This window comes from Hemitrygon akajei, chromosome 12 (assembly GCF_048418815.1).
Source record: "Hemitrygon akajei chromosome 12, sHemAka1.3, whole genome shotgun sequence".
In the NCBI taxonomy this organism is placed as follows: domain Eukaryota; kingdom Metazoa; phylum Chordata; class Chondrichthyes; order Myliobatiformes; family Dasyatidae; genus Hemitrygon; species Hemitrygon akajei.
Window position 1 is genome coordinate 21,838,226 of NC_133135.1, and position 16,304 is coordinate 21,854,529.

A 16,304-nucleotide genomic window follows, 5' to 3' on the forward strand; every position below is an offset into this window, starting at 1 on the left:
ATAATGAGGCAATCAGAACTGAACACAATAGCCCAAGTGTGGTGTAACCAGGGTTTTTATAGAGCTGCAACATTACCCTCTGGCTCTTGAACTCACCTTGGGGGTAAACAAGGCTGAGTTATGGAGTCACCAGGGGAGACTGAGGGAAGATGTTAACATGAAGCACAGTTCATTGGATGGTGATGCAGTGTAATAACATCACAGGTCAAGACTAATGCCGATGCATGGTGAGTGTTCACTAAAGGCCAGCACTAACACAAACTGTGCAACGTACAGAGCAACCTACTCAAGCAAGCACTAGAATGCCGGACCCAATACTGTTCACCCTGAGTCTTTTGAAACACTTCTCTTCCATTGCAGACTGGAAACCACACAGACGCCACAGCCAAGAAAGCTCACTAGTGCTTCTACTTCCTCAGGAGGCTAAAGAAATTGGCATGTCCTCATCAACCCTCACCAATTATTATTGGTGCACCATGGAAAGCATTCTATCTGGATGGACCATGGCTTGGTATTGCAATTGCTCGTTACTTCAGCACATCTCGGCAACCAGCATCCACGCCATGGACTCTGACAGTATTTATCACTGCCTGCATAATCGAAGACCCCACTCACCCCAGGCAACGTCTCCTTTCCACTTCCAGTGGGCTGAAGATACAAAAGCCCCGAAGTGTGTACCATCAGGCTCAAGGACAGCTTCTATCTCCTCCCTGTATTTCAATGGCTCCTTAGTATGTTGAGATTGACTCTTGACCTCATTATGACCTTGCACCCTATTGTGTACCCTCACTGCACTGTCTCTGTGGCTGTTACACTTCATTCTTCATTCTGTTATTGTTTGCACTACCTCAATGCACTGTGCAATGAATTGATCTGTATTAACAGCATGCAAGACAAACTTCTTTTGGTATATCAGTACACTTAATTCCGATTCCAAAAGGTGGAGTTCAAGAGGTAATCTGGATGCAATGTGAGCATTGGCTCAAACTGACCAATAAGATGGCCTGGTTATTCCTGAAGGTAACAACCATGCTAGTGCGTGACATCGCCTTCCGTGTCCCACTGCTCTTCCTAAAAATTTCTTCAGCATGTGCACCAGGATGGTGGCCACTTAACTTGTTTAACGAGCAGACCATAAATTAGTAGCAGGATGAAGCCACTCGGCCCATCGAGTCCACTCCAGCAATCAACCATGCCTGATATTTTTCACTCAATCCCATTTTCCTGCCTTCGCCCCAAAGCCCTTAACAGTCAAGAACCTATCAATCGCTGTCTTGCTGAGCTTCTCCAGAATTTTCTGCGCGTTGCTCAAAATTTTTAGCATCCACAGAATCCCTGGTGTTTATAATCCCTGCTTAAGTACTGCTCTGTGGTAACTAATTCCACAAATTCAACACCCTCTCAGGGTGAAAGCTGAAGAAATTTCTCCTCACCTTAGTCCTAAAGAGATATCCATTTATTCTGAGGCTGTGCCCACAGATCTTAGACTTACTTGCTAATGAAAACATCCTCAATGTGCACCCCCACCCATCCAGACCTTTCAGTATTTAGTAGGTAAATGCATAATAATGTACAATACTTCTAACTTGAACAAATTAAACATGACAGACGACATTATAGCCCGACTGGGCTATTACCCATCATCCTCAGTGCATTGACTTAATAGTAATGAAATTAGTTACCCAGAATGGCCTTCCTTGGCCTCTTGCGAGGGATGCTCTTCAATGACATCATATAACCAAGATGCTTTGTGCAATCGAGATGGCAAGCTTACAGGCGGAGTTTCCATGGGTTCATTTGTGCCATAAGTTGGAAAAGATAGCTTCCTGCTATTCTTTCTTGGGAGCGTACCATGGATGGAGACGCTCTGGAACAAACTGGAATGCCGGCTGGAGAGGGTGCCCTCGACATTTAGCGCCTCCATGGAGGATGCGAGGGAGTACTTGCGGTCGCCATGGGTCTTGCGAGGTAAACTCGCGAACTTCCCTGCTGCCATCATCTTCAGCTCTGCAGTTAGAAAGACAAACAGACACCATGAGCAATTCAGGCACCTGGTTAATCATTGCGCAAAAGCTGCTTTTAAGTCTTTATGATAATTCAAACCTATTAGTGATGGCTTACAGCGATAATCTACAAGTTTGTTCTGCATTCCTGGTACAAGGATGTCTGAGACTCTGACACAAAGTCAAATAAGGCTCTAGGAAAGTCAGGTATAAATCTAATGAGTCTGTTGCAATCACATCTATTAACTTTAGTCTTCAGTGTTTGACCAAAGTTATGATTGCACTTCAACTAATGCAGGTACCCTTCTGAGGGAAAAAAATGTCCTTAACCTTTCAATCCTTCATTCTCTACCATAAGACAGAAGACCACAAGATATAGGAGCAGAATTAGACTGTTCAGCCCATCGAGACTGGCTGATTTATTATCTTCCTCCCCATAACCTTTGACTCCCTCACTAATCAGGAACCTATCAACCTCCCCTTTAAATATACCCAACAACTTGACCTCCAGAGCCTCTGTGACAATGAATTCCACAGATTCATCACCCTCTGGCTAAACAAATTCCTCCTCATCTCTGTTCTAAAGGAATGTCCTTGTATTCTGAAGCTGTGCCCTCTGGTCTTAGAGACTCCCTGACTATAGGAAACAACCTCTCCACATCCACTCTATCTAGGGCTTTCAATTTTTGATAGGTTTCAATGATATCCCCCTTAATTATTCTAAATTCCAGTGAGTACATGTCCTAAGGCATCAAAGGCTCCTCATAAGTTAACCCTTTTTGTTCCTGGGATCATTCTTGTTAACCTCTTCTGGACCCTCTCCAATGCTAACGCCTCCTTTCTGAGATAACTGAGGGGTGGGTTAGTTTGGCCTCCGATGTCTCCTTCTATTGGCCCATATCAACATCTATCATGGATGGAATATTACTGAGAGGACAACTCTAGTAGTTCTCCTGATCTTCAAGAATTAAAGGTGATTTCCCCTGTTCTCTGTTGTAAGTCCCCCTGGAGAAAAACCACTTGGCATTCAGACAAACCTGTGCCATAGATTCATTATTTTAAGAGATAAAACACGGTAACAGGCCCTCCCAGTCCAATGAGCCAGTACTGTCCAATTACACCCATGAGACTAAGTAACCAACTAACCCATGTCTTCGGAAAGTGGGAGGAAGCCCTGTCACAGGGAAAACCGACAGACTCCTTACAGAACGAGTTGGGAATTGAGTCGCGAATGGTGGCACTACCAAAGCATTACGCTAACCACCTCACTGCCGTGTTGCCTGCGCAATTGCTATTATGCAATTGGACTGGATTTTGACCACTCAAAAAAAATGGACAGTAAGTGAAAATGTTAAGAATTTCAAATCCAAGCTCAAGCCAGCTTTAACAGGAATGGATGGAAGACCTTCTTTACATCATTTTTGCTTCTATCACCATCAGCCAGGTTTCCATTTTCTTGAGGCCCACCAACTAAAAGTAGATGAGGGCATTTTACACTAATGTCTGTGTCCAGTCAAAGCAAACGAGTTAACTCTGTAAACCACCAATGACCTGCATCAACAACAATCACTCCCTGATTCCTGCATTTCCTCGCCCCCAACTATCACCAACAACACCTTTGCTATGCATTACCTTGTTGCCCACTCTTTATACCATCAACTCAACCAAAAATTCTAGTTTCTAGGCCCCAGGTTTCCCCACAGAAAAGAAAGCCATCCCTGTTAATCAGACAAAGAAAAAAATAATATTGTTGTGGTGTTGATCTCCATAGGTTTGTAAAACCTGGGTTTTTTCTTATACAATTAGAGGAATTAGTGTTGGCGCGTGGCCAAGTGGTTAAGGCATTCGTCTAATGATCTGAAGGTCGCTCGTTCAAGCCTTGGCTGAGGCTGCGTGCGTGTCCTTCAGCAAGGCACTTAACCACACATTGCTCTGCAATGACACCGGTACCAAGCTGTATGGGTCCTAATGCCCTTCCCTCGGACAACATCAGTGGCGTGGAGAGAGGAGACTTGCAGCTTGGGCAACTGCCGATTTTCCATTAAAAAAAACCTTTCCCAGCCTTGCACCCTGGAAACTTTCCAAGGCGCAAATCCATGGTCTATTGAGACTAACGGAAGCCTACTACTACTAAAACCTGGGTTTCCAAAATATTAAGCTCAAGAGATCCTACAGACGCTGGAAATCTGTAGGATTTGTTGGAGGAACTCAGCAAGCCAGACAGCATCTATTATATGGGGAATAAAATATCAACGTCTCAGGCTGAGACACTTCATCAGGACCCTAAATATTATACGTTTCCAAGCCATTACACAAAAAACAGTTCTTGGAAAACTTTGCTGACTGATTTGTTTTTATGTTGGTCTGAGTATTATACCAAGAGAGTTCCAAATAACAGAGGTAACCAAGAGCGGGTGATGTTGAGTGAATGTTAATGAGATTCTGGCAGCAGAATTTACTGACATTCCAAATGATCAACAGTAACTGCCTGGAGGCAGAGTGATGATGATGGACATGCCAAGTGACTGGTTGTGTGGAGGTGGGAAAACATATTGAACTTCGAGTCTAGACTACAGGCAGGGAATCAAGACGGACATGATACATTACCAATGATGGGAAGCTATTTTCTATTCTGAATATGGGCCTCCCGTGGCTCCCAAGCAAGGCCCACAGTAGATGGTGCAAGGAAGTGAGCACCAAATCCCCCCAAATGGCAGGTCCAACGGCCTAGTAAACAGGGCAGTATGCCATCCCTCGCATTTGTCACAAGCTGGTCACCTGCCAATCATCCACACCAGCCAACAATCTGTATATCTTCACAGAGTACTTTGTCAGTGTGCAGTCCGTGCTGAGATTATTAGCAGGTGCAGCACTTCCAGACAAGAGCCCAGGTTAACTGACCGAGGGAATTAGCCAAAATTTGTGTGTTTGCATATCTGCATGTCACAAACAGAGCGATAGGACAGGTTGGATGATGGTTTGACACAGAGGGAGGAACCAGTCACCCAGATTTCAATATTCTTCATAAACATCCCTATGAGCTTGTCCTGGTCCAGCCATGTACAGAACACAGCCAAGAAAGCTCACCAATGCCTTTACTTCCTCAGAAGGCTAAGGAAATTCAGCAAGTCCCCGTCAGTCTTCAATAATTTTGATCAATGCATCCTATTTGGGTGTATCACAGCTTGGTACGGCAATTGATCTGCACATGACATCAAGAAACTGCAGATAGCAAAGTATGAAGCTCAGCATGTCATGGAAACCATCCTCCCCTCCTTGAAGTCTGACTATACTTCTCACTGCCTCAGTATAGCAAAGAGCATAAGCAAAGATCTCATCCATCCTTGAAACCCTCTCTTCTCCACTCAAAATCCTGACAGCATAGACTGCCAAGCTCAAGGACAGCTTCTGCTGTTATAAGACTATTAAATATGACAAATTGGACTCTTAACTTCACAGTCTATCTCGTTCAGATCTATGATCTTGTTTCTTATTGCTTACTTGCACTGCGCTTTCCCTATAGCTGCTACACTTTATTCTGCAATGTTGTTGTTTTACCTTGTTCTACCTCAATGCACTGTGCAAAGATCTGACCTGTATGAACAGTATGCAAGACAAGCTTTTCACTGTATCTGCACAAGACATGATAATAATGTTAAATAGGGGCATCAGTTAGGTTAGTTAGCTAGAGATTGTCCCCCACAGTTTGGGTATCTGAAACTAGAGGGGCTAGGTTTAGAGTAAGAGGAAGAAGGTTTAGAAGGAATCTGAGAAGAATGTTTTCAGCTATAACTTACTTACTGACCATTATGTTGCTGGTGTTTAGGGCAGCAATGAAGGTCCTCCATCTCTGTTGCATACAGCTATGGAAGGATTCTTCACTGCTATTTCCTTAACCATATTTTTGACCGGTCACAGTTGCTAAGCCTAAGCTGAACCCCTGAACTGGGAGGACCAGTAGACCACTCTTAGTCTGGCCTCTAGACTTTGACCTGTTTGGCAAGGGTGACTCTACCAACAGCCAAAGCACAAGGCTCTGAATACAGCCAACATAGCTCTCTGGGTCATTGAGGCACGCAAGCCTCCAAACCCAAATGACGAGGTGTCAGCTAAAAGGAGGTTGGGAATCTAACAACTTGCCTGACCAGGCACAGGAAGGTCCTCTCACATATTTCAGAAGTGTGAAGCACCTGCATTACCAGACAAGGTTCTCGTAAATGTGATTAGTACAGATAGATGAATATCAAACTACCTTCTGAAGGAATTCAGTGAAGCGAGAAGCATCTGTGGGATTCTGCTGCAGAGTTTCAAGCTGAAACATCCCATCCATTTCCCTCCCCAGATACTGTTCAAACCTGGGACATTCTTCCAACAGACCGTTTATTGCTCCAGATTCCAGCACCTACAGTCCCTTGTGTCCTTAGTTTAGGTGAGATGATTTTTAAACAGAGAGAAAATCCAATAATCCAAGGTGCAAGGGGATTTGGGAGTCCATGTGCAGGGTTCTCTAAAGGTTAACTTGCAGGTTGAGTTGGTGGTGAGGAAGGCAAATGCAATATCAGCATTCATTTTGAGAGGACTAGAATAGAAAATATAGGATGCCATATTGAGGCTTTAAAAAGGCACTGGTAAGGCCTCACTTGGCATATTGTGAGCTGTTTTGGGCCCCTTGTCTTAGAAAGTATGTGCTGACATCGGAGAGGCATCAGGGGAGGTTTATGATTCCGGAAGTGAAAGGGTTACCATGTGATGGCTCTGGGCCTGTACCCCTTGGAATTCAGAAGAATGAGGGGGTATTCTCATTGAAACCTATCTAATGTTGAAAGATCTCAACAGAGTGGATGTGGAGAGGATGTTTCCTATGGTAGGGAGTCTAGGACCAGAGGGCATAGCCTCAAAATAGAGGGACATCCATTTAGTATGGGGATGAGGAGGAATTTCTTTAGCCAGAGAATGGTGAATCTGTGGAATTTGTTGCCACAGGTGGCTGTGGCGATCAAGTCATTGTGTATACCGTATTTAAGGCAGAGGTTGATAGATTCTTAATTAGTTAGGGTATGAAGGCATATGGGGAAAAGGCAGGAGACTGGGGTTGAGAGAGAAATGGATCAGCCATGATGAAATGGCGGAGCAGACTCATTGGGCCAAATGGCCTAATTCTGTTTCTATATCTTAAGGTCTTGTGAGTACTTGATGGTCAGCTGACATAGTGGACCAAAGGGCCTGTTTCTGCACAATATTGAGACTCTATGATTCCTCGGCCCCTCTGGGATATCAAATGCCAAAGAAAATTATTTTACAGGTTCTTCCATATTTCAGACTAAAGCTGTTCTTAAAAAGAATTTACTGAATACACCTTCCATTTATGTTATCAAACCACGTGCAACTGTGCTGTAGTGTGTCGAAAAGAATTATTCATGGCAAGAGCTGTCCCTCCAACATCCAACTTACAGCTAATTTGCTCAGATACGTGTACGAGTGGATCAATGTTTGTCACCTTTTGCTGCTGTTTCCATTTCTGGAGCAGATTTCTACTGTCACATTCCAACCCATGGACTGAACAACCCGAAAGCAAAGCCCAGATAAGCTTCATTGAATCGGCCAGACAAATTGCCACCATTTTATGAGCTCAGGATAAACTACAGATTCCAGGGCACTTCAACCCACACAAAGAACCGTTACAAAAAAGCAATTCATTCTGTGCAGAACAATACGGGGGCGAACAATGTTTTCTGTTAGGTTTCAGACCAAACAGGAGGAAAATGTCTCCCAACCTCTGGCTTTCCCAAAATGTTTTTAAATCTAAAACCAACTCGGTCTACAAGGATTTTCTCTTTGAGCCAATAATATTAAATAATAAGAAGAGCAACTTGAAGGATCAACATGAAACTCAGCTACCATAGGAAAGAATAGACTGTAAAGTTAAAGCAATATAAACTTTCAAAGAACATTTTTTTACTTCAGATGTCTGATGATTAAGTACAACACTCCCCCGAGCTGAGTGTGTGAGAGATTCCCAGCCTTGCAGTTTAGACGCGGGTTGCATTGAAGCAATAAATACTACTTGTGCTATATATAAAAAAATTAGCATTTCGCACTGACAGAAACTATACATGCTGTTTAAACTTTAGACCAACCATTTATCCGGCCAATGTTCACAGGGGTTCAGACATGGGATATTAAGAAGCACCATGACCTTCTCCAGAATAAAGGATATAGCTCACAATTATCACCCTTGGACGTCTCCCATCAAAGTCACTGACAGCCACTTTTTATCTTTCAGCAAACATGAATGTCAGCAGCAGTGGCCCCCAGGGCAAGTCTTTATCATTCACTGAAATTTCTCAAATAAACCAGTAAACAGCAGTAACAACCAGTTGCAGGAAAACACATACCTTAACAAGAAAATTCCACTCTAAGCAAAAAATCTTCCGCATTTTAAAGAAGAAACCTTTAAAAACAATCATTATTCAGTCTCACAGCTGCTGTACAATGGGGGTTTAAGAATAAACAGATGGATGAAAGTACTGTACTTAGGACTTAGGACACAAAGTTAACAGGAACTTTCAAGTTAGCTAAAACTTGAGAAACAGCCTGAACTTACCTCCAATAAATGATGAGGCCTTTTAAAAAACTAAAATGGAACACCACACACTGAAGCCACTGTTTTTCACACAACTGGACTGTGTGCATATAGTAGGCTCTGTTTGCAGCTCTTTGCCAGATTACACATCAAAGCACTGAAGAATTATTTATGAAGTTTTTCTTTTTTTTTAAAAAAAAAGCCTGCTCCCCACCCCCTCAGGTCCCTTCAGATACTCTCTCTCTCTCTCTCTCTCTCTCTCTCTCTCCAGACCCAGTCCCAAATTGTTGCTCCTGCCGTCACTGCCAGTTTAGAACTGTTCTGATACATAATCAGAGTCCTAGCCACACCCTGGTGTGGGCACTGAGGAATCCAGTCAGAGCTGCACATTTGACCAACAATCACTATAAAGCTATTAGCATGTCATTCACTTTACTCAGACAACACTGCACGGGTCCACCAGCAATCGTGGTCCTGCCTGTTCTAATAAAGCATTGAAGCTTTTCCCAGTGACACCTGCTGATAGAAGGCTCCACACATCTAATGGAATTTAGAAATAAAGTTTAATTGAACTGAAATATATCAGAATCACAAAATCTTCAGGTGTTAAAGACTCCTTGCTTTGCAATGTCCAGCATCAAAGTGAAATTCAACATTTCCTTCAATGCAGTAAAAATGCTGGGTAACAAAACACCACAGGCACAAGGCAATGGGGGTCCAGGTTTTATTCCTAATGAGTTGCTTTTTCTTAATAATCCAATTCTACACCAAAACCATTATCAACTGTTCTAATAAGCAAGTATCCAGCATGTCAGGTTGTTTGATGAAAGGAATCAGAATCAGGTTTACTATCACTGGCAAATTTTGTAATGAAATTTGTTGTTTTGCTGCAAGATTACTGTTCAATACATAAAATATTTTATACATTACAATTAAAAATATATATATAAATAAATTAAATTAGTAGTTCAAAAAGATCACAAATAGTGAGGTAGTGCTCGAAGAGGAACAGAGTGAAATTTTTGGACAATGTCCTTTCTAGGAAAAGTTAGAGAATCGGCTGTTTTATTGCGACCTCTGTTATGACTTTACTCTTCCCTACTCCTTGTACTTTTCACTTAGAAAGCTAACAAAATGTTAACATTTCTGACCCTCGCCTGGATTTTAACTAATTAGAAAATCACTGAATCAAAACAGAACATTGTGCTGAGTTAGGCTGACAATAGAGTTATATCCAAACCAATCTTCCATCCTTGGACTCACTTCACACTGTCGGAGCAGTGCTGCCAGGATAATCAAGGACTCGACCCACCCAGCCAACACACTTTTTGTCCCACTTCCCTCCGGGAGAAGGTTCAGGAGCATGAAGATTCGTACGGCCAGATTTGGGAACAGCTTCTTTCCAACTGTGATAAGACTGCTGAACGGATCCTGACCCGGATCTGGGCCATACCTTCCAAATATCCGGACCTGACTTGCGCTACCTTACTTTCCCTTTTCTATTTTCTAATTATGATTTATAATTTACATTTTTATTATATTTACTTTGATTTGTACTTCAGGGAGCGCGAAGCGCAGAATCAAATATCGATGTGATGATTGTACACTCTAGTATCAATTGTTTGGTGACAATAAAGTACCCTCTATAACCATTAGTTGCACAGTTTGAGGGTAATTGACCAACTTAGATTGCACCAACTGGTCTAGGTCACACACTAGGTCCTTTAACATCTGCCGGACGATGCTGAGGATGTTCGACAAGTCTGTGGTGGCCAGTGCTATCATATTTGCTGTTGTGTGCTGGGGCAGCAGGCTGAGGGTAGCAGACACCAACAGAATCAACAAACTCATTCGTAAGGCCAGTGATGTTGTGGGGGTGGAACTGGACTCTCTGTCGGTGGTGTCTGAAAAGAGGATGCTGTCCAAGTTGCATGCCATCTTGGACAATGTCTCCCATCTACTCCATAATGTACTGGTTAGGCACAGGAGTACGTTCAGCCAGAGACTCATTCCACCGAGATGCAACACTGAGCGTCATAGGAAGTCATTCCTACCTGTGGCCATCAAACTTTACAACTCCTCCCTTGGAGTGTCAGATACCCTGAGCCAATAGGCTGGGCCTGGACTTATTTCCACTTGGAATAAATTACTGATTATTTAATTATTTATGGTTTTATATTGCTATATTTCTACACTATTCTTTGGTTGGTGTGACTGTAAAAAAACCCGATTTCCCTCGGGATCAATAAAGTATGTCTGTCTGTCTGACTTCAACCAAAACTCATGCTCCCTGAAGGCTTAGTTGGTGACAGCACTGTCTTGTGTAATACTGAGTCAGGCAGATCAGGAAAGTCCTGGTTCAGTGCCTGGTCTCTGCTAAATTTATTGATCAACACATTGCCAGAGATGTTTAGAACCTCATGGTCTTCACACATCAAAATACAGTAATTTCTTACTAACAAAGTTCAACGTAAATTTATTATCTAAGTACCTAATGACACCATCTACTGTCTGAGATCCATTTTCTTGCAGACATTTTGAGAAAAACAAAGTAATAAAAGAGAGTTCATGAAAAACTATACACAATGACTGACAAACATCCAATGCGCAAAACAGGACAATCATTTCAATGATAAATAGAAAAATAAATAAATAATACTGACAACATGAGTTGTAGAATCCTTGAAAGTGTGTTTGTAGGTTGTGGAATCAGTTCAGTGATGGGGTGAGTGAAGTTACCACTTTGGTTCAGAAGTCTGATGGCTGAGGGGTAATAATTCTTCCTGAACCTGGTGGTGTGGGACCTGAGGCTCCTGTACCTCCTGCCCGATGGTAGTAGCAAGAAGAGAGCATGATCTGGATGATGAAGTCCTTGACAATAGATGCTGCTTTCTTGTGGCAATGCTCCAGTGGTGGGGAGGGCTTTTGCATGTGATGGACTTACAAAGATTTACATCCTCAAATAATCTTCTGAGTCCATTTGGGTCATGAGCATAACTTCAATCATATTGTTATGCATTCTGCCTTCTGAATTTTAAATAGTTCGCTAAAGGTTCAAATTAAACTCCAATAACAAGCACATTGAACTGGATGCAATTTATGAACATATGCATCTGCCGGATCAGGGCCAAGGAACCAATTCTCACAATGACCGATAAGCAGGGATATTGGCCGGTGGAGATCACTCAGCTATTTGGTTGGCCGGGACTCAGCAGAGACTAATGGCCAGCACGACAGCTAACCAATCAGAACAAGGCAGACCAATATAAACACGAGCACTTGGTGGAAACAACACTCATGATGTCACCATGATTGGTGTCAAAACGTTTGTGACCTAACCGCGAGGCTCAGCGAACAACCCTACAAACAAGCAGCCAACCCGAGCTACCGATCTTCTCTTTTGGTTCAAATTAAAGCCTGTTTACTCACATTCTCTAAGAGCACAACTGTACCGTAGCATCTTTCTTTATCAACTTTCTTCAAACCGACAGACTGACTATTTCTCTTTTCACAGATACTGCCTGACTTGGAGTCATATTTACACTATTCCTAAATTAATCCTTTTAAAAAAAAATTCTCCCTGCATCTTTTCTGGATCATAACTATACGTGTTGTGTGTGATGTTATGTACAGTACTGTGTTTTGCATCTTGGCCCCAGAGGAATACTGTTTCTTTTAGCTGTATACACTGGTGAGCTGGTAGGGCCCACCAGCTCCGTGCTGTAGCTCTAAATAAATAAATAAGCTCCCCTCAGATTCTACCACTCACCTACCCATAAGGGGCACTTATAGCAGCTGGTTAACCTATCAAGCTGACATCTTTGGGTATGGGAACACTCGGAGGGAACTCTTGTGGAAACTGGGAGAAACTGCAAACTCAAAGCATTGAACCCGGGAGGCACTGACTCTACAAGTCTCCTCTTGTGACGTTTTCACCACTCCCTGTCGTTATTTCAGATCTCCAGCATTTCTAGCTTTCTGATGTTCAGACGTCTGAACAACTGGATAGAGGTGTACAAAATTATCAGAAGCACAGATCAAGTGGACGGCCAGAGACTTTTTCCCAGGGAGGAAGTGGCTAATATGAGGGAGCACAATGGTAGTGCGATTGAAGGAGAGTATGAGGAATTAAGTTTTTTTGCACAAAGAATGGTGAGTGCTTGCGTGGAACACCTTGCCCAGGATGGTGGTAGAGGTAAATACATTCAGGCCATTTACGAAACTCTTTAGTAGGCACGTGGATGGTGGAAAAAAGGAGGATTAAACAGGAGGGAATGATTAGACTGGTCATACAGTAGGTTATAGAATTGGCACAATGTCATCGGCCGATATGCTTGCACTGTGCTGTAGTGTTCTATGTTCTAACCACTTCTTTGCTCTTCACACCATTAGAGTTTGAGTGTGTAGTTAATTCAGGAAGCCCAAGTGTGAAAGACTTCCTCTGTGAAGCACTGGTTTGGTTGTTACACTGTGTCCAGTGCATTTCACTGACCAGTGGCAGCACAATCTTGCGGCTCTTCCCCACTCTGCAGTGGCTGCACCAAGTTCCAACGCATCCCTCTGCACGTTCACCTACACTCTGGTCCATGCCAAAGGGCAGCACTTGACTGTGAACATCTTACACTCAAAGACTAAGTAGCTGCAGGCAGACCAGCCATTGAGTTTTCCAGCAACTACCTATGTCAGTATCCCTCTAATATGTGACCACAGCCTACGACAACATTGACTCTGAAACTTCTCCAAAATAGTCCAGGAAGGCACTCAAAGTTCAAAGTAAATCTATTATCAAAGTACATATATGTCACCATTTAGAGCCCTGAGATTAATTTTCTTGTGGGCATAATCAATAAACCTACAGAATAATAATCATAAGAATCAACAAATGATGGGCCAACTTGGATGCTCAACCAGAGTGCAGAAGACATCAAACTGGGCAAATACACAAGAAATAATAATTTAAAAAAATAAGTATCAAGAACATGAGATGAAGAATCCCTGAAAGTGCCACTATGCACAACTCTGAGATTCAGTTTCTTCTGGCATACTCAACAAGTCTATAGAATAATAACCTTAACAGAATCAATAAAAAACTGCATCAACTGGGTGTTCAACCAGTGTGCAAAACAAAACCAATTGCAAATACAAAAAGAAAGAAATGATAAATAAATAAGCAATAAATATCAAGACACGAGATGAGGAGTCCTTGAAAGTGAGTCCATATACTTTTCAATGATGGGGCGAGTGAAGCTATCACATTTAGTGCAAGATCCTGACGGTTGAGGGGTAGTAACCGTTCCTGAACCTGCTGGTGTGAATTGTGAGGCTCCTGTATCATCTTCCTGATGACAGCAGTGAGAAGAGATTCTTATACACAACAATAACAAGGTCAAGAAGACCCACCACCAGATGTGTAGGGTTGTGATACAGGCAAACGCACAAGGATGAAGATAAGGATCGGTGATCCTCGATGGGGTGTGTGTGTGGGGTGGGGTTAGGAAGGAGTTTGTTTTGCTGTTGTTGCACCTGTCTTGCTACATGTTGTTCTGCTGAACATCGTGGTGCATGTTACTTTGGTGCCAGAAGCGTTGCAACATTTGCGGGCTGCCCCAAGCACATCCTCAGATTGTGCTGGTTGTTAATACAAACCATGCATTTCGCTGTATGTTTCAGTGTACATGTGACTAATTAATCTAATTAAGACCACAGTGTTTACGTGCTCTAAAAAATTACAGTGAACCTGCTATGTTGTAATAGGTATTGTTATTATCATCAGTCATTTATATTTCCCAACCTTGGAAGACTGCAATTATCAGTCTATCAGACACTCCCTCGTGAACCCCAGGTCACACCTAGGATTTTTGCCAGGATTTTTAATTCACACCCTGAAAGGAAACTGATGCAGAGTTTGGAAGAACAAGAATGTGTTGAAGCTGTAAGCATTGGGGAGGCACTTGACAATCAATCTTTGATTCCAATTTCGATCCATTTATTGATCACATGTACAGCAAAACATACAGTGAAATCTATCTTTTGCGTTAACAACCAACACAACCTAGGGGTGCTCTGGGAACAGCCTACAAGTGTTGCCAAACATTCCACCGCCAACATAATATGTCCTGAATGTTCAACACAACAACAGCAACAAACCAAAACAACAACAAAACAGTTCCATTCCTCCCTCCTACCCTCCCACACACATACCCAGACAGTTCACCAACTCCAGGACAGGCCAGCTCCAGTCTCCAGTAAATTCACAGACTTTCAGAATCAGAATCAGAATCAGGTTTATTATCACCGGCATGTGACGTGAAATTTGTTAACCTAGCAGCAGTTCAATGCAATACTTAAAATAGAAGTAAAATAATAATAATGATGTTAATAAATAAATAAATCTTATTCTGTATACTTTATACAGTATAAATATATTGAATTGATTAAAAATCATATAAAATACAGAAATACTATATATTTTTTAAAAAGTGAGGTAGTGTCCAAGGGTTCAATGTCCACTGAGGAATCGGATGGCAGAGGGGAGGAAGCTGTTCCTGAATCACTGAGTGTGTGCCTTCAGGCTTCTGTACCTCCTACCTGATGCCAACAGTGAGAAAAGGGCATGCCCTGGGTGCTGGACATCCTTGATAATGGACGCTGCCTTTCTGAGACATCGCTCCCTGAAGATGTCCTGGGTACTTTGTAGGCTAGTAGCCAAGATGGAGCCGACTAAATTTACAACCTCCTGCAGCTTCTTTTGGTCCTGTGCAGTAGCCCCCCACCCCCATACCAGACAGTGATGCAGCCTGTCAGAATGCTCTCCACGGTATATCTATAGAAGTTTTCGAGTGTATTTGTTGACATACCAAATCTCTTCAAACTCCTAATGAAGTATTGCTGTTGTCTTGCCTTCTTTATAACTGCATCAACCAGGTTAGATCCAGGAACTTGAAGCTGCTCACTCTTTCCACTTCTGATCCCTCTATGAGGATTGGTATGTGTTCCTTCATCTTACCCTTCCTGAAGTCCACAATCTGCTCTTTCATCTTACTGATGTTGAGTGCCAGTTTGTTGCTGCGGCACCACTCCAGTAGTTGGCATATCTCACTCCTGTATGGCCTCTTGTCGCCACCTGAGATTCTACCAACAATGGTTGTATCGTCAGCAGATTTATAGATGGTATTTGAGCTATGCCTAGCCACACAGTCATGTGTATATAGAGAGTAGAGCAGTGGGCTAAGCACACACCCCTGAGGTGCACCAGTCTTGATCGTCAGCGAGGAGGAGATGTTATCACCAATCCGCACCAATTGTGGTCTTCTGGTTAGGAAGTTGAGGATCCATTTGCAGAGGGAGGTACAGAGACCCAGGTTCTGCAACTTCTCAATCAGGATTGTGGGAATGATGGTGTTAAATGCTGAGCTGTAATCGATGGACAGCATCCTGACATAGGTGCTTGTGTTGTCCAGGTGGTCTAAAGCCATGTGGAGAGCCATTGAGATTGTGTCTGCCGTTGACCTATTGTGGCGAGAGGCAAATTGGAATGGGTCCAGGTCCTTGCTGAGACAGGAGCTCAGTCTAGTCATAACCAACCTCTCAAAGCATTTCATCACTGTAGATGTGAGTGCTACCGGGCGATAGTCATTAAAGCAACTCACATTATTCTTTTTAGGCACTGATATAATTGTTGCCTTTTTGAAGCAAGTGGGAACTTCTGCCCATAGCAG

General features: G+C 42.7%; 1 protein-coding gene across 4 annotated transcripts in view; it reads right to left on the reverse strand.

Moving 5' to 3' along the window:
- bcar3 (BCAR3 adaptor protein, NSP family member) overlaps nt 1-16,304 on the reverse strand; it is a 201,241-nt gene that overhangs the window by 89,085 nt on the left and 95,852 nt on the right. For 3 of the 4 annotated variants that reach the window (XM_073062707.1, XM_073062704.1, XM_073062709.1), the window contains exon 3: nt 1,683-2,007. In XM_073062707.1, coding sequence (XP_072918808.1) covers nt 1,683-1,999 — 317 coding nt within the window. In that variant the 5' untranslated portion in view covers nt 2,000-2,007. Of the gene's footprint in view, nt 1-1,682; nt 2,008-8,607; nt 8,704-16,304 lie in introns of those variants that run through there. The other variant, XM_073062705.1, reaches the window with a different exon arrangement.